This window comes from Cenococcum geophilum (genome assembly GCF_001692895.1).
Source record: "Cenococcum geophilum 1.58 unplaced genomic scaffold K441scaffold_43, whole genome shotgun sequence".
Classification (NCBI taxonomy): Eukaryota; Fungi; Ascomycota; class Dothideomycetes; order Gloniales; family Gloniaceae; genus Cenococcum; species Cenococcum geophilum.
The window spans coordinates 37,279-55,193 of NW_027137601.1; the positions used below are offsets into that span (position 1 = coordinate 37,279).

Sequence of the window (17,915 nt, forward strand, 5' to 3'; positions counted from 1 at the left end):
GTGACAACTGGCAGATGTCGCGGTAACCGTGGGCCAGCGAGCAACCCTAAACTGCACCAACCACAACGACCAACATGAACCTCTGACAGACACTCCCCGAACCATTGCACAACGCTTTCTTCACCCTAGACACTTCACCCAAGCGTTGTCTCTGTGGAACCTATCTCTTTGACGCGCATCTTTTTTTCCTTCCCTCATGAGGGTTCCTGCTTTCCCGCCAGTTTCGAGGAGCTCAGGTCGTTGAAACAGCATGGATTCCTCTCCGCCCTCCACACCCAGGTCTAGCGGAGCAACAACACCCTTAGCATACGATGAGAATTTCACTAGTTCGACCCCGTCTTCTCCGGAGGACGTAAACTCGTCGCTTGAGATGGTTAGAGATGAAGTAGAGCATCCAGCAAGCTCCCACTCCATCTTGGGCGACGGCGTGAACGCAGAAGAAGAACATACACCAAAGCAGTCACTGTCTAAGTTGTTGAAAGGAAAGGAGAAGGAATGGGCTGCAGTTGCTAGGAAGGGGCCTTTAAGACTCCTTGATCTTCCGGTAGACATTCTTAAAGAAATTATTCATCAAGTGAGCATGAACTCTTCAGCGCATTGAAAAAATGGCACTATTGGCTAATATATTGGTGATAGTTACCGCATACGAATGATCTCACGTCACTCGCTCTCTGTCACTCTGCGTTACACAGTCTTACAGTCCCGTGCATATATTCGCGATTCGACATTGTTTGGCCAGATGAGAGTTCGCACACAGAGCCAAGGACAGGTGTCGATGCTCTTACTTATGGACTTGCGACTTTGGTCATGGCGGAGGAGATTTTTGGAGAAGCGCCGCATCAAAATCCGCATCGATATTCAGGACCCCAGTCCTCAGCCACTACCCCTATTCGCGGCTCTAGCGGCGCTGTTCACACTCTGTACCCGCTTATGAAACGTCGACGTGGAAATTACTATGCTCAGTTTACTAAGAAATTCTCTCTGGGTAATGGTCCGGCCGCCTGGGTGCAAGAGTATATGATTGCAAAGGAAGGGGGGAAGATGCTTGGTACACTCGTCGCTCTAGCAGTGGCGCGAATGAAAAATCTGGAAACGTTCGTTTGGGACATGCCTACTGGAGTGTTAAGAGATGTATGGTTGGCTTTATCGTCTCTGGCCGATCGAACAGATGGTGAAGGTTGTCGCCTCGAACGTCTGTGGATCCGATGGCATGATAATACCCAAATCGACTCTCCAACGCCTGCGCCGCCGCCTCCTATGCCTTTGAACAATCTACCGCCGCCACCAAACACCGCCCATCCTAGCGGTGCAAATGCAACGCAGGCGCCTGTGGTAGTACCTGCTCATCACACTGCCTCCTCGGCCTCTGCGATAGATAGAGTTGAAAATCCCACATTTTCCGTCATCCCTCCGCTAAAGAGTCTGAGTGTTTTGGATATTGATGAGCTTCCATACTTAGACGAAATGAGTATACTAGTCGCCCGATCGCAGATGTGTCTCCGCGAGCTCAGGGTTGGTATAGCTCGCCACGCTCAACAACGAGACTGGGTAACTGCATGGGAAGGTGACGGGGTGCAACAAGTTGATTATAGTACCACGTGGACTGCAGCGAGTTCTATAAGTGAGAAGAGATTGGGAGGCGTGCTAGGAATATTAGTGGGAAGGGTGTACAACATGCGCCAAAATGAGGAACACACAGCCAAAGCCGCGGAGGCGGGTGAAGTTCCGGACCGTCTTATCAATGACCAGAATGCTGCCAAAAGCAATTCAACAGTCACCGACTCTACCAATCTACAGGATCGGGATGTCGAAAATGAGCCTGAGCAGGTGGAGAACTCTGTAGAAGAACCAAACGTACAGGAAGGCGTTAGTTTGCTGGGTAATGGCACACTGCCGCTAGCTACAGAGCAGGAAGTGCCACCAACTCCTACCTCACTCGAGCCTCCGATGGCCGACCATGACGGTACACCATTAGGAAGCGCAACATCAAAAGACGCTGTCGAGACGGCGGCCCTACTCCCCGGCCCGGACGATTTGAACGAGTCAAGCTTAGTAGATCAAAATGCTGGACCTCTCCTTAATGGGAAATTGAAATTAGAAACGCTCGAGCTCGAGCGTGTTCCGCTTTCGGTTTCCGTCTTACTGAAGGCGTTTGACTGGTCACTGTTAACGACTCTGACCCTGCTTCATTGCCACAACCATGAACAGTTGTGGAAATCCTTGCGACGTACATTTTCTCCTCGAAGCTCACACCAATCTTCCAGCTCGTCATCTTATCCATCGCCATCGAGGGCTTACAAGCCTTCTTATTCCCCCCGATCTGAATATGGATTAAATCTCAAGAAGATCCACACAAATGCCGTATCTCCTTCGTTAATAAGTTTTCTGAAGGAAACGTTGGCGCCCAATAGCTTGGAAGTGCTTTTTCTTCAAGAAGGTCGTTCGTATCCTTCAACGGTCACGGTTGACGCCATATACCGTGGGCCTTTGCGTAGACACAAGGCAAGCCTCAGGAAATTGATGATTGATAGCAGTGAGAAGGGACTAGATGGGCATGCAACCACTAGCTCGAGATGGAGAAGGTGGATGCTTAATCGTGAGATCCTCACTTTCATCACGAGCGGTCGAATGAGCAGTTTAAGGGAAATGGCCGTCACCGTGGATTACCGAGATTGGGTGAGGGAATACGACTATTCTTTTGGTCTGAGTTTCGCTAATGGTTAATAGCACTACTTCCTCCAGCGATTGCCACAAGTTCCACACATTCGCTCGCTCTACATTCCCTATATTGCCGACCACGCTCATGGGAACAACATTGATCCCCGGGAGTTAGCTCTTCAGATTGTCGATATCGTTCATTTGCGGCCTGAGGTTGAGATATGCTACATGGGCATATCGACGAAGTGCTTTGAAATATTGGAAAACAAGCCATCGAATTATGATCTACGTCACGATAACAATTCCGGTGGAGCTGATGGACCTGCAGGTGGCGCATTGGGTGGCGAATATGTTACAAACGATCCATTACTATCAGACGATGAGGATGAGACTGAGGATGAAGATGACGACGATCTGGATGGCCCTATTGGAACCGCTGGCGACGGTGATGATACCGAGTCCGATGCGTCAGATGATGGGCACGATGAGTCTGACGGGGACGACTCTTTCTTGCAGGATGACAGGAAAGGACCGAAGCTCCGGTTGAGGGAAATCCTTTTCTACGACGACAAGGTTGCAATTTTCAAGGCCAGACACGGTCGGCTTTAGTTCTGGATTGTAGGAGTTTTAGTTCATCTTAATGATGGGACAGGCGATATTGGCAACTGTAGGCCTTTATTTAAGGCAACTGGCGCTTTCAAGGGTCACTGGAGGAGTTCGTATATGATTTGATGGCGGAACCTTGGGAAAGGATTTAGGATAGCACGTGAACTCGCGCGGAGCTCCAGCTCCAAATTTGCCTTTCACACTTGTAGTTGTAGGGCGCGATCTAATCAACCACTCACTACATAAATCTACAATGGTGCTCTCCCACTCAACTAATTTCTTTCCTTGCACACGACGCGCGCGTTGCCTCGATTGACGACCTAAAGAGCTCATGAGACATCATCCAGCCTCACTTGACCACGGCTGAGCCGGGTCCACAGCACAGCTATGGACCATAAGAGTCTCGTTTTCGCGTCTGTTTTCCCTGTGCCTTCTCTCTCCCACACCACCCCGACACCTATTGCGACGCCTGACCTTGGCTTCACTGCTCCGGGACAGTCTTTTGGCGGGCCATTTGGTGGTGGCAGCAGCAGCAGCAGCTTTGACCAGCACCGAGAGGTTAAACGCAACCTTGCCTGGAGCACAGCAACAAGATTCCTCAGCTTGCCAAAGCCATCCCAGAGCAAAGATGTACTGTCTAGCGCAGCGCGACCTCATAAAGGAACAGACGTCACAGAAGCCTTAGAATATCTGCTTGTGGGCGAAGGGCAGAGCGCTGAGAGCATGGTATAGATTCTAACGTTGCTAACGGCATTACACAGCTTATTTTCTGGCTAGGTAGATTGGTACATTAACGAAGTCCGCATACATTTTGTTACTTACATCCATCCTGCCCTGCAGTCATTATGGGAAAGTGTGGGTACAGCCTATCTCAAGAGGCTGGTATGAGTACACAGCTGATTAAACTACGCAGGAAATTGAATGCCAAAACGCATGGAGCACTCTAGAGGAGACTCGGCGTATCTTACTACAAGTCCAGCATCTATATCTGCAACCGTTCGCCGAACATGTCCTCCCAATCATCGCTCCTGAAAATGCCAACACAGATCCTGCTACCCCACTTGCACCAGGCGCGAGTCCGCCGCCTTCTTTTCCGGCCCGGAAATTTGATAGAGACTTACACGCTTTATTTGTGCACTCTCTACCCTCTCAACGCTTTTCGAAGACTCTAAGTTACGTCTTATACGATGGAGGATGTAGGCTCTTCCGGATATATGTTGATAAAGAAGATGGAATATCAGCAACTGGCCCTGCGGAAGATATCCCGAGTCTGCGAAAGAGCATAATGCAACTTTTGCATGGCTTGCACGAGGTGGGTTTGGGAGGCGACCAAGCCCAGAAAGCATTCGCTCATGCAATGGATAGACTCATGGGTTCTTTCGTTGTCAGTCATTACATAAAGGTGGATTGGTATGCGAGAAAATCTGTTGTCCAGCATCTTCGCCAGTGGGTCAAAGATGGCTTCAGTCCTCTCGTACGACAGGTCATAGATTGCTTGAAAGACGAATCAGGCTCCATTCAGACAACTGAGGTGCAGCAGTGGCAGGACATGGCTATTGGAAGGCTGGGACGAGCTAGGGTCGAGAACCTCTTTGATTTTATCATCAACTGGGATAGGTCTTTGGGTGCAATTTTAGATATAAAGGTACGTTTCTTTTGGGAAGACCTAGACACAACAGTCCTCGGTATAGTTTTTGATTATTTTTCAAGCGCGTTTCAGTTTATCAAACAGACCCTATATATGCTGATTATGCTCCCAGGAATACCTCAAAACTCCAGCTGCCAAAGTACACCTCTCTACAAGCTTCTCGCAACAGGTATCAAGGCGACTTCTACACCCCGGGGCCACTACTACTTATATCCTTAATGTTTACATCTACATTATCCGCGCCTTCAACGAACTCGAACCAAAGGGAGTTCTTCTTGAGCGTGTTGCACGCCCAATCAGACGGTATCTGAAAGATCGAGATGACACCGCTCGCATTATCATTTCTAGCTTACTTACAGACATTCATGACGAGCAAGGTACCGTATTCGTGTCTGGAGGGGAGCTTTCGTATGAGATAGCAGCCGAGATGCAGAAACCGATTGCTACGTTCGCGCAGGACCAGGATGAGGATCTAAATTGGGGTGATATGAGCTGGCAACCTCATCCGACAGATGCTTCTCCAGACTACAAGAAGTCGAAGATCGAAGACGTAATATGGTTCCTACTAACGCTTTACGATCGCGAAGACTTCATCAACGAGTTAAAGAATATCCTAGGCGACCATCTACTCAAAAGCCAGGACCCTGAATACGAGAAAGAGATCCGGCTGCTTGAGCTCATCAAACTCCGTCTCGGCGACGACAAGCTCCAAGCATGCGAAGTCATGCTGCGTGACGTGCTCGACTCCAAACGCATCAACGCCTCGATCCGCGAAGACCAAGATGAAGTTCTCAAAACCCCCATCCTCCCCAGCCCGCACACGCCCGACAACAATCCCAGCCTCCCCCGAACCCCCCAGGCACGCCGGCCCGCACCCGCACCTCCAACGCTCAGACCGCCCTCGACGCCGCTCGCCAAACCAGCCGCGGACCGCGTGCTCAACGCGCAGATCCTCTCGTCCTTCTTCTGGCCGCCGCTCCGCGACGACACGTTCCGAGTCCCCGCGCCCATCGCAGCGCAGCAGCGCGCGTACGAGCAGCGCTTCGAGCGCGTCAAGGGCATGCGCAAGCTGCGCTGGCTGCCGGCGCTGGGCCGCGTCAAGGTGCAGCTGCAGCTCGCGGACCGCACCGTCGAGGCGGACGTGCAGACGTGGCAGGCCAGCGTCATCTACGCCTTCCAGCCGCAGCCCAGCGAGGAGTGGGCTGTGCGCGGCGGCGGTGGAGGGGGAGAAGGGAAAGGCAAAGCGCGCGCGAACTGGGGCGGTGGGGCGGCGGAGAGCAGCGTCGCGCGCAACGTGGCGCAGCTGGTCGAGACGCTGGAGATGGACGAGGCGCTGGTGCGCAACGCGGTGGGGTTCTGGGTCGGGCGGTCGGTGCTGCGCGAGACGCATCCGGACACGTTCGCCGTCATGGAGCGGCTCGGCGCTGACGGCGCGGATGCGGACGATGTCGCGGCGGCGGCGAAGGAGGCTGCTGAGGCCCAGGCGCTGGCGTCGGCGTCGGCGTCGGCGGTCGTCAGCCAGACTGACTTGCTCATGCAGAATAAGGAGCTCTATCGCCAGTTTGTCCTCGGTATGCTTACGAATCAGGGGAATATGCCCGTGCAGAGGGTACTCATGATGCTGAAGATGGCCGTGCCGGGCGGGTTTGCGTATGGGGTTGAGGAGTTGAAGGGGTTGTTGGGCGAGCTGGTGCAGGAGGGGAAGTTGGGCGCTGTCGGGGATGTGTATGGGGTTAGGAAGGGGTAGTGGGGTGGAAGAAGGGGGAGGATTGGATGATATGAATGGGGGGAGAACTCTGGATTGGAGCAGGAAGAAAAATGGCTGGTACGGCTCTTTATGAACGTGGCTACGGTGCATGGATTACTACGTTAAAGATTCCCGGGACATGTATGATCAAGCATCAATATTAGATTTGATCACGTTTCACGGTACGTCATGGGCGATAACATATTGTTTGCCAAAGTGTTAATACATTGATTCGAAGATTTAATGGTTATCAAGTATTACAAAAGTCCCAATGCCATAATCCATGGTACTCCTGAGCCCTGTCTTAGCCCATTATCCAATTACCATATTCGTATCAACGTGGAAGAATCTAGTTCGAGAACTTGTCCGGCACGTTCTTTCCAGTCGCCTTCTCGAAGAGGTTGCGGGCGCCGTCGGTCTGTTTGGCAGAAGATGTTAGACTGAGAACAAACGTGCGATAGGGGGGGCTGAGACATGGCTTTAGGAATTAAGGGAGACTTACGATCTTCTCATTCACGCTACGGCTCTTGGCTGGGTCGCCCAGGCCGTACTGACCGCCGAACTTCTTCTCAACGGTATCGAGACCTGGAGGTTAAGGTTAATTAAGATGGCCTGCCTTGTTTACGTGTAGATGAAGGAGAGGGAGTAGGGTATTTTGGAGGGCTAGTGAAGAGAGAAAGGGGAACGTACCCTTGTCGACGTAGTCCTCGTTGCCAGTGTTGACGTTGGAGGTGTTCTGAGTGTTGGAGTTCATTTTGATAGTAGTGAATAGATCAAGATTTAGGTTTATGATGATGCTTTTGGAGGGATATTGTAGAGTGAATTGCAGATTTGATTGATCGATAGAGCTCAGAATAAGGGCCCAACGAAGGGTATTTACGTTCCTCCATACGTCCAGCTCAAAGCTCACAAACTTGGTTCGCCAGAGCTACCCCTGCTCCGCATAGCTTGTGTCCTCCAACTTTTCGAGTGATTGTTGTGCTTTGTTCTGGTCGTGGGGCGGTGACGTCAGGTTTACGGCACCTAGCTGGATAAGCGATGACGCAGGTTGAGGCGGGCATCCCGGGATTGGCTCATGCTGTGCGATGGAACATGCGTTTGGCTTGTGATACCTGCGTGCTTTCTTGGTTCTGTGATTCCAGGACTTCCCGCAACCTTTTTGGGCCGGAAAGGTTGCGGGGTAATTTCCATGCTAGGCTGCTTTGGGAAGTCAGGGATTGAGAGGGTCAACCTTTTCAGCTCTTTCGCAGCTTAGGGATTAAAAGCTTAGAAAATGATTATGGGTGTTCATACTCAGCTGTTTTACTATCTTCATTTCAGTCATGGGCTTAGAACTACCTAGTAGAATCATCATTGTACGGTCCTTCGACACGAGACGTAATGGTGGTTCTGATACCTCTCTTCCATGTTCTCGATAACACTTGTAGCTTGCAAGGCCAATCGAATAGTACGGAATTAGGACGATAGGTTGCGAAGAATGGGAAGCTCCTAGGCTTCCAGAGATTTATTTCTAGTAGTGAGCTAATCCTAACTACAGCTTTCACAATGCCATTGCGACTATGTACTCCGGAATGCTCGAATTGTTAGGAGCACCTTCAGGTATGTGATACCAGACAGAACACTGACATAGCCGAAGCCGGAGCTGTTGATTATAACAGGACTCGCAAAGCACAGTCAAGCTTACTTTGTGGCCGTGATGGTACACAAGTATCGACAGATTTATTATCCCATTTCGCTCCACAGGCCACCAAGTTATTGAGACAATGAATAAATCTATAATAATTAACGCAATAACACTTATAACTGTGCAGTTCTGCTTAACATTTTGACGTCGAGGTCGTTCCCTGAAGAACTTAACCAGTGATCGTGCGCTAATGTGCGCTAAACCGCATTAGGACCCGCGATCGCCAGGGCTGGGCGCTTCCATGCGGAACAATGGGGGATGTTTATCTCTCCTGTAATTGGTCGTGCGACTCGTGACTTGGGATATGACCACCATATTTGAAATTCAAAAGCAATTCCCATCGTACGCCAACCCATACATCAAAAGTGTCGCGATGAGCAGCTCCCTTCGTTCACCCAGCGTGTCAAGCATTCACTTGATGGAGAAGTTTAGGCGGGGCAGTGCATCTGCGAGGCAATGCGGGCAGCGTGGCGAGCAGCGATGCAGAACAAAGGAAGAGATCGAGTATTGGCAGGGCGGCGGGAAGTCTGCACAGTAAGATCGCCGCGCCATTCAAGTGCGGGAAGAAGAAAGTTGACCAAAGTGAGGACGGAGAAGAGTCGACGTAGGTTTCTGGGTAATCCCCCATCCTCCAAATGTTAAGGCTGGTTTTGATACAGGCTTCTATTCGACCTATTCTTTCATTTACCGAACGAATTGCACATACAAATTCTTTGCGAACTGTCCATCTCCGATATCCTGGCATTGCGAATAACATCTCGCTTTTTCAATAATCTCGTCCTGAGCTGTCAATCGGCTCTCGTGCGATTCTGGGTAAAGTACAGGCTGGGTTCGCTTCATACTTCGCTCTACCCAGCCCCTCCGCCAAACCACGCGAACATCCATTACCTACTAGCAATGCGAAGACGACATATCGCTTCTATCAGACTCACTCGTCAGCTTGCCAATTACGTACTGAAGGACACACTGCGATACACTAGTGCGAGACAGCGGAAGATGTGGAATAGCGTGTATGACAAAATGATTCCACTTGTTTTTGCCGTCGGATATTTCCTGGACGAACACCGTCGAGTTATCCTCGAAAGAGATTTAAAAATTGGAAAGAAGGGTGCCGGCTACGACTTCCAGCCAGGCCCTGCAATAACGAAGGAAGAGAAGAAGATCATAGAGAGATACGACCCACGGCTGCGTTTACCTTACTTCTACATGTATTCCTTCATTCTCCAGGTTCTTACGCGAAAGCTGCGCCCGCCGACGTACGCTGGATCTGTGGAAAGGTTTGTCAGGGGATGGAACACCGCGCCCGCTACCTCAGACGAAATTGCGTTTGCGTTAGTACTTGGAGGAGTCGACCAAGTAGCAAAGCTTCTAGCCTGTAAGAAATACTACGAGAGACGCAGAGTCTTGGACGAATTCATTAAAGGTCTTTCGCCGAAGGATCATGTCTGTTGGAAGGAAAACTGGAAAGTTTTGGATGTTGAGTCGCCGGCCATTTCCTTGGATAGTGTACCATGGGCTTGCATATGTGTTACGAAACTGGACCTCATCTGGGAACCGGTGATAATGGAGTTGATGTCGCCGAGGTCAAAAACTTATACGAAAGCGGAGAAGGCGCGATTTACGGAAGTCAAAGCTTCGAGAGGATTTGTTAGTGAACTGATGGGTTACGATATTTTACGAGGACGTCCAGACAACGGAGGCGATTCGGAAGCTGAAGCGGAAGACGGCGAGGAAATGCAGTCAAGCGACGAGTCTGGCTAAGGGCTTTCCTGCGTGAAAATGGCTCGAAGGTCTTGGCTTAGTTTCCGGGAGCTTCGGAAGAATATTACGTGAATTTAAGAACTAACGGGTATTGGTGGACTGAACTAGAACCTTTGATCAGCTACCTGGCCGGAGGTGCTTCAGTAACAAACTTAGTAGATCTTGGGTACCCCTGAGGCTGTGTCCTAGAGTCCTGCAGTGGTGTTGCAACTAGAAAAACGGTGGCCTCAAAGTGGAACAAGGCTTTGAAAAGTAGGCTAAGCCCGTGCGGGTAATTTCTGCGCTATAATCCTGACAAAGGAAAACCACGATCAACATAGCCAGTGAAGTCCTTCTGGACCCTGCAGGCGTTTTGGCGACAAGAAGTGGCAACTATGGCGGCCACGGTGGTCATGGCCAGGGTGGAGATGTTGAATCTGGCTCCAGTTAGTAGCGTAGGCTCCCCAAAAATGGAAATATGTCTTGCGTTTCTTGATTTTTTCAGCTGGCTGACCAACACTGTGGTTGGTCTTGTGAGCAAGCGGATTGCTCCGTCTGGACTGCCGGTGAGGGAGGGAAATGGGCGTGCATGCAGGCGGAAGCAGTTGAAGCGGTCAATATCAGGGATGTTGCTTGACCATCGCGAATAAGAAGTGCGCAGTAGTTTACGCATAGGTGTTTGATTCTCCCGGTATAGCCAAAAGGTAGATTGATGAGGGATGAAGGGAAAAAGTAGTTAGGGCGGGTGGTGATCTGATTACAGGTAAGGTATTTTGGGAAAAGCACTGCCGAGGCGTCGTCATTGGGGAGCGGAATACTCATGGGGCTCTTTTGGCTGCACGTCAAAATGGCCTCGACGCAGGGGAGGTGGGGAGGGAAAGACGTTTGCCAGCGATGGCCTGTGAGCTGGTTGGTGCTTTTGGTTGCTTCTGGTGCTTCTGGTTCAACGGCGGGCTAGGACGGGCAGGAATCGACGAGAGCGACGGAGCGGGCGACTAGGCCAACCGGACCAACCAGACAGGGCAGGCCGAAATAGAACAGGCAGGCGCCTGGATCGGGAAGTGCTCCCCAGCGAGTCATCGTGACAGGGCAATAGCAAAAGGGGGAGGAGTAGCACGGGTAGGTGGAAAACCAGCCGGCCAGCGATTGTCATGGGCTTGCATGAAGGCATGGAAGGAAAAGGCATGTTTGGAGAGTCAGAGGCGCACGACAAGGCCGCATCGAAGCAGAGGTGCATGGCGAGGTTTGCGGTTAGTGTGGGTGGTCGCGGCGCAACATCTTTGTAGTATGCGAAGGTGGCCTTGACGGTCGTGTGCCGGTCGTGTGCGTTGGGCTCTCGCACCGGGGGGCGTGGCAAGGGGACCAATGACGGAGGTTGTAGTGATAAGCAGCGGCTCGTCTATCATGGCGGTGAGCGGTGTGCGACTCGCAGACTGACGTCCCAGTGCCAAATCCGCCTCTCGCCTCGCCTTCAATCTGTCTATCCCCAGATCCGGCCCGAGGGGCCAGCTTGGGCATGCCCGGCGATAATATACCACCTCCTCCGTAATTAGTACTGAAGAATCGTGAACTTCTTCCGTCACCTCAAATCCCTCAGGCGTTCCTCTCTTTAATTCGCATCACCACCGCTCGCACATGTCTCCCTCCTTTATGTCGTCTGCACCACCCATGTAGGCCGTTTGCGACCACGTCGGACATGCCACACTAACAATCCTCAACACCATAAGCCTGAGCCGCCACCAGTCCTCTCCCCTTAATTGATCATCCCCCGCCAAACACGCTCGTCGCGACTGCTATCTTACCATCTACCACTCACAGCGACCGCTGTACCACACCATAACATTCCTGGCGCGAACTCGTCGCCGCGACTACACCCCTCTGAGCGCGCAGGGGGTTCACGGGCGCTGTCAGCTGAGCCACCAACTCCAACCCTCCACTACGACCGAGAAACAATGAAGGTGGCATAAACGATTAGATAGGAGGAATAATGGATTTTATAGTAAGATCTTCCACGCGACACCAGCCACTAGAGAAGACAAGCTTCCTACATGCCGTCTTTGGATATACTCCCGCTATATCCGTAGCATGGCGCTCTCACCCTAGAACCTAAGAGCTAACTTAGGCTTGGACAGATCTCTCTTGCTCACTTCTGCGAGATTCACGGCCCTACCTCTATCCTATGCACCCAGATCAGCCCAAATCCTTGCGTCACCTGTCACCATCCATGCGTAACACCTCCTTCAGATGAACCACCACGTTCCGCCTTCTCCTGTAATGGACTCTATGACCCTCCATCGGTGAAGCTTTCCGACCGACTACCGCAGCTCTCTTCACCCTTTGAGACACCACCGACGAGCCCGAGGTCTCCAAGTAGCTCCCATAATCCATACTTCCCAAGCTACTCTAACGACACCGACTTCTGTAGACGGTTCAGCGGAAGCTTTGATTCAGATAACGATGCTTGTGAGAACTGCTCGTTCCTTGTTCCCAAGAAGGTCAGCGAGCGACTCCCGAACGGAGCACCTGGCAGTCCCTCAAAGGATGGCAGAGGAAGGAACGGGAGCCCCGTTCTTAGAACGTCCCAAGCTATCGTTGCGCGGGGAAACGCGGTTCAACATGACGAATGTAGCAGTTCGCCAGATTCTTCTGACGAGGAACAATCCAAGTCTTCTACAGCGACGTCAAAGTCAGTGTCAAGCCTACCAGGCTCGACACCTTTATCGCCTTTGTATATGTCACGGAACACACACACGCATACCTTGACCTACCTAACGACACGGCAACCGACATCGCCGTCACAGTTTTCACTATTACGCCGCTCCTGCATCCGTACCTTGTCTTGCGAAATGCTCCCATGCGGCAAACCCTCCGGGCCGCTCTACTTTGGTGACCCAGTGGCTGGCTACACCATCGCCTACATATTCCGCCTACAAGATCCACGTGCTCGTGGTCAAAAGCGCACGTATGCCCTTATTGCCTTAGGTGGGCGCGACAGTTGGCGCGTTAGCAAGGCCATGGTCAAAGTGACCGAAGTCTTCGAGACTATCGCAAACCAGATTGTGGCTATGGCAGACAATGTACTTGCGCGCGAGTCTGCCTCGTCAATCTGTAACCAAAACACCTCGCTATCCCGGCCTTCAACCGCCACACCGACCACGCCTCCCCTGAGCACTTCAGCCTCGTCCATGCCAGTATTTGTCTCCCCACAGAAAGAAAAACCCATGTCTTCAACCGCTGGTTCACCGGTGACACGCAACATCACTCCTGTCTCGTCATTCTTATCTGCTAAGAAAGTCGATCCAGATGGTTACCCGCGCGTCTCCCGTGAAGTCATGCGCGCCAAGGGATTGGCCGAGATTGTAGGCAAAGAGAACATCTTTGTCGAGCTGCACGTCAGATTCTGCATGCTCCTGTCAACGCTCATCAAGGATCTTGGCACATGAACTCGCCACCACATACCAATACCTGTACTCATTCCATACGTCCGCAACTTGCGTCATTGCACGTTGCATCATGCAAGTCTGCTAGCACCAACCGATTGTATTTCGCGTGCAGCCGAATACGGCTACGCTTGAGCGACTATTTCCTGTGTCCATCTCATAGTTCGGAGTTTCCTTAGGTGTATTGTTGGTCTATTGTAGCGTTCTTAGCGTGTTCATCAGGTATCTAGGGCATTTCATCCAGCATTCATCAACTGAAACGGGGACGCGCCGTCATTTTGGGCGTCGCAGGAGTTTCGGCGTTGCTGGACATCACTTTTCTTTTCTTCGGGTCACAGCTGCATATTCATCATCTGCATCTGTTCGACCTGCGTTTGTCCAGTTTACTTCACTTCGGTTCTCGTCTTTGCTTGTGTTTTATTCACCTACTTTTTCTCATATTCTTCATACATTTCTTATCTTTTCGTTTCTCTTGCGTCCGCGCTTTGCGTTCGCTCTCTGCCTTCAAGCAGATTTCGAGCTCTTATGATACCCGTCTGTCTTCTCTTGTTCGTTTCCTTGGTAGGGATTCGAGGTGTCGGGTTTGGATGGTAGAGTGGGATGATTGTGAAACACGCATGGATGGTTTTCCATTAGAGGATCGCATTGGCTCTCGGTTGTATTGAACGTTACAGGGCGAGGGTTGTACGGGGTGCTGGCATTCTTGGGACGCGATTGTGATGCTCTCATGGGTGCGGACTTAAGAGATGAGGGCATGTCTGTAGATGCCCCGAACTCGTAAATACGAGTAAATGCTCTGAACAGTCTTCTGCTTCGACTGATATGTGATCGTGATTGCTGTAAGGCTGTGCAAGCCTCAGATAACCGTTTACTTTGTCCAACTCTCTCCTTTTACATATCGTCTGTCACCTCAACCAAGACGACCGTTCACGACGCCAGGTATCAAGTCTACCGTATCAGACAATCTTCTATTGAATTTAAGGTCTAGAGGAGGATGTAGTTCTTTTCACGTGATTTCCAAATTGTATAAGTGTATTCTTGGCATTACAAAATTTGACAGCCGAATTTTCAATACCAATCAGCCTACGCTTGGTACTGCAGTTGCGGGGCACTTCTACCCTACACTTGTAACGTGTATCATTTTGCCTCACAACGTACACAAATAAACAAGATTATCGTCCTGCCCATGGTCATTCCTTAAGGTCTCTGCCGTCAAAGCGATGCTTGATCCGCTGACAGCGATCAGTTTGGCCTCCGCCATAGTACAATTCTTTGATTTTAGCACCAAGCTGGTCCATGATGCTAAAGAGATCTACGAGTCCACGTCTGGCGCCACTGAGGCCAACAGAAGCCTCGAGGTTGTCGTAGATAATATGAAAAACTTGTATTCGACGCTCAAGGCCGAAGATCCCTCTCTTCAGAGTGACGCTGAACTTGCTCTTTGTCGCATTGCAAAAGAATGCGATAGTTTATCGACGGAAATCTTTGAAATTCTGCAAAAAGTTAAGCCTAAGAACTCGAATTCATTCATCTCGAGCTCCTCCACAGCAATAAAGAGCTTATGGTACGCGGGGAAAATTGCAGATCTCAAGGCTACATTGGACAGTTATCGAGGCCAGCTTGCATTGCCCCTCAGCGTTGTAACAAGGTTTTATAATCCCCAACTTTACTTGCTGTAGATAATAACTATTATGTAGTTCCGAAACAAAAGCGAGTTTGGATACGCTTCTACAGTCCGCTAAGGACGATGCTACCAAACTCGAACAACTTCAAAAGCGTCTCGAGCGCCTTCGGCGTGGAGTTACCGTCCGTTGTTTCAGCCCTCAAGCACAAAAGCAACTACAGGAACTTTTGGGTATCTCTGAACATGCTTGCCAGCTCCTTTCCCAGCAGCGTATACTAAAGAGTCTCGCATTTCAAGATATGCACGGAAGGTTCGAGACTGTTCCTGACGCCCATAAAAAGACTTTCAAATGGCTTCTTAACGACACTGCTCCCAATCAAGGTGTTGAAGATCATAGTTCAACCCGAAAATTGTTCATAGACTGGCTCTCATCCGGCAAAGGTATCTTCCATATTTCTGGAAAACTTGGATCTGGGAAATCGACGTTGATGAAATATCTATGTGGCGAACGTCGCACGACAGCTGAACTGCAGAAGTGGGCAGGTATGTCACAATCCAACACCTATCTCACCGGACATGAGTGCTCATATAGTCCAACAAGATGACAGGAAACTCATACTTGCAAACTTCTTCTTTTGGAGACCCGGCACGGTATTACAAAAGTCTCTGGCCGGCCTTTTCCGGTCCCTCCTACATGACATATTAAAAGCATGCCCTGAACTTACACCAAAGGTTTTTCCAGAACTGTGGGATCAAGTAAAGTTGTTGCCCTGGCAGGTACAAACAGAGCTCACTCTTTCTAAAACGGAAATCCAAACAGCATTTGCCCAGCTTATCAGAAACCGGCAGTTGTATCAGGACCTCTGTTTCTGCTTCTTCATTGATGGCTTAGATGAGTATGTAGGAACCCACGAGGAAGACCACCTACACATGACCCGACTACTTCGTGATTGGACAAATGCGGCGCCAGAAGGTGTGAAGATCTGCGTCTCGAGCAGGGAAGACAACGTTTTTCTCAACGCATTCTCGGGTCAGCAGCGAATCCGTCTTCAAGACCTCACAAGAGCCGATATGGAACGGTACATTCGGGACAACTTGGGAGATATCGACGACGAAAAGACCATGAAAAGTTTAGTGCAAAACATTACCGACAAAGCTAAAGGAATTTTCCTCTGGGTAGCTTTGGCCGTAAAGTCTATCCGCCAACGCCTTCAGGATGGATATCAGGTCTCTGAAATTGAAAAGGAATTAGACTCGCTCCCTCAGGACTTGGAGAAACTTTTCGAACATCTGCTGGGGTCGATTGATAAATCCTCGCAGAAAAAAAAGGTTTATCAAACTTTTGCCATGATGCCCAAGCTGAAGCCTTATGGTCTTGGATTGTCGTCGCTCAATTACTCCTTTCTTGATGACTATGAAAAAGACCCAGAGTTTGCTATGAAACCATCGCTTGCGAACTACAGCATGGACCATGCTGCTCAAATCGAGAGGCTAGACTTGGCCCGTAGAAAACTCAATGGAGACTGTAAAGGTCTTCTCGAAGCACCAAAAGATGTGATTGCATTCACACATCGCTCGATTCCCGAATTCCTCTGCCGAGAAGATATTCAAGCTGAAATGAAGTCTCATCTCAAATGCTTCTGCCCTGAAACTGCACTCTCTCAACTACTTCTGGCAGAGATACGGTTAAAGAGTTTCACAAAGAGTTTCGAAGAGGGCTTCGCAGAAAATCTATTAATTTACGCAGTTCTTGATATGCGACTTCAGGTTAAGGCCGACCATGAACCTTATTGCTTCCAAGAGTACCTCAATTCTGTAACGCTTGAAGATAAGGCACGAGGCCCAGATGAGTGCAAAGCAAGTAAGTGGGCTATCGCGATCGAAAGACGCGGTCGAGTGGTCATCGGATCCTTCGAGGGGGGATGTATATTTGAGACGCCTCTTTCTATTTCCGCATACCTTGGAGACCATGAGTACGTGGCCTGGAAAACGCGAAGGAGTTTCGACGTCCTAGGCAGTAATTTCGAAATTGGACGCCTTCTGGCTTGGGCTATCTTTGGCGGAGTTCACGATGACCGCATAGGGTGCTTCGAGATTCTGAAATCATTCCTAAAGCAACAGCAGGCCCCTAATGCTCATATATTCGATGAATCATTGGATATATTCGGCGGTAGGGGGGCAGCAACGAGCATCTGGCAATCCTTTATTGGCTGTGCTGTAATGTTGAGGCCTCGAGAGGGTAACCCTAAGACTCGAAAGATATTCGGCGAAACTGTTAAGATGTTCCTGGAATACGGTGCAGACCCGCATATCTGGGTTTCGGATGACCCTATGGAACTAATAATTGGTAGAGAACGGTGCAGTATTGATCTGCAGGACTACAACAAACTAGAAATACTTGGTTTGATTGATAGCAAGGGCGGGGAGCTCTCGCTTCGAGATATGATCGAATATTGGCACCTCGACAACACGGCCACTCTGCTACAGCTGTTGGATAGGAATGTCAAATACCAAGAACAAGCAAGCCAAGAAGAGAACAAGACACCGGGATTTGCTGGGCTTGAGCCTGAAAATGAGAAGCACGCTACCGCATTGCAGATGGAAGAAGATATCGTATCAGAGAGGCTACGTTCTTCTACTTTGCTTGTCTTACAGTCCTGGTTCAAATTCCCGGAGCATGGTCTTCTTCTAATGATTGCATTGGGTGAGAAACCGCCATGGACGGCGCAGTCAATCATATGCTAACTACTTATATAGGCATCCTATTG

General features: G+C 50.2%; 7 protein-coding genes across 7 annotated transcripts; 5 read left to right on the plus strand and 2 right to left on the minus strand.

The window, feature by feature from the left end:
• Positions 1-250: 250 nt before the first annotated feature.
• K441DRAFT_576944 (uncharacterized protein) lies at positions 251-3,267 on the plus strand (the record flags this gene model as incomplete). The annotated part of the gene is made up of 3 exons (XM_067644217.1): positions 251-574; positions 637-2,676; positions 2,728-3,267. The coding sequence occupies 3 exons, from the start codon at positions 251-253 to the stop codon at positions 3,265-3,267; spliced, it is 2,904 nt and encodes a 967-aa protein (XP_067500400.1).
• Positions 3,268-3,651: 384 nt separating this feature from the next.
• Positions 3,652-6,659, plus strand: K441DRAFT_576967 (uncharacterized protein; the record flags this gene model as incomplete). The annotated part of the gene is made up of 4 exons (XM_067644218.1): positions 3,652-3,990; positions 4,042-4,119; positions 4,178-4,909; positions 5,025-6,659. The coding sequence occupies 4 exons, from the start codon at positions 3,652-3,654 to the stop codon at positions 6,657-6,659; spliced, it is 2,784 nt and encodes a 927-aa protein (XP_067500401.1).
• Positions 6,660-7,007: 348 nt separating this feature from the next.
• Positions 7,008-7,462, minus strand: K441DRAFT_665370 (uncharacterized protein; the record flags this gene model as incomplete). The annotated part of the gene is made up of 3 exons (XM_067649493.1): positions 7,350-7,462; positions 7,162-7,244; positions 7,008-7,077 (listed from the first exon to the last, which is right to left on the minus strand). The coding sequence occupies exons 1-3, from the start codon at positions 7,411-7,413 to the stop codon at positions 7,009-7,011; spliced, it is 216 nt and encodes a 71-aa protein (XP_067500402.1). The 5' UTR covers positions 7,414-7,462.
• Positions 7,463-8,218: 756 nt separating this feature from the next.
• K441DRAFT_689152 (uncharacterized protein) lies at positions 8,219-10,104 on the plus strand (the record flags this gene model as incomplete). The annotated part of the gene is made up of 3 exons (XM_067652272.1): positions 8,219-8,258; positions 8,776-8,947; positions 9,003-10,104. 3 exons carry the CDS (start codon positions 8,219-8,221, stop codon positions 10,102-10,104), a joined length of 1,314 nt encoding a protein of 437 aa, XP_067500403.1.
• Positions 10,105-10,158: 54 nt separating this feature from the next.
• K441DRAFT_665376 (uncharacterized protein) lies at positions 10,159-10,765 on the minus strand. The gene is made up of 2 exons (XM_067649494.1): positions 10,275-10,765; positions 10,159-10,208 (listed from the first exon to the last, which is right to left on the minus strand). The coding sequence occupies exon 1, from the start codon at positions 10,754-10,756 to the stop codon at positions 10,388-10,390; it is 369 nt and encodes a 122-aa protein (XP_067500404.1). The 5' UTR covers positions 10,757-10,765; the 3' UTR covers positions 10,159-10,208; positions 10,275-10,387.
• Positions 10,766-12,070: 1,305 nt separating this feature from the next.
• Positions 12,071-13,526, plus strand: K441DRAFT_679958 (uncharacterized protein; the record flags this gene model as incomplete). The annotated part of the gene is made up of 2 exons (XM_067651324.1): positions 12,071-12,082; positions 12,216-13,526. The coding sequence occupies 2 exons, from the start codon at positions 12,071-12,073 to the stop codon at positions 13,524-13,526; spliced, it is 1,323 nt and encodes a 440-aa protein (XP_067500405.1).
• A 1,217-nt stretch (positions 13,527-14,743) lies between these two features.
• K441DRAFT_576993 (uncharacterized protein) lies at positions 14,744-17,136 on the plus strand (the record flags this gene model as incomplete). The annotated part of the gene is made up of 3 exons (XM_067644220.1): positions 14,744-15,171; positions 15,221-15,690; positions 15,749-17,136. Coding segments are annotated over 3 exons (2,286 nt in total), but the record flags the coding sequence as incomplete, so codon positions are not given.
• Positions 17,137-17,915: the final 779 nt, after the last annotated feature.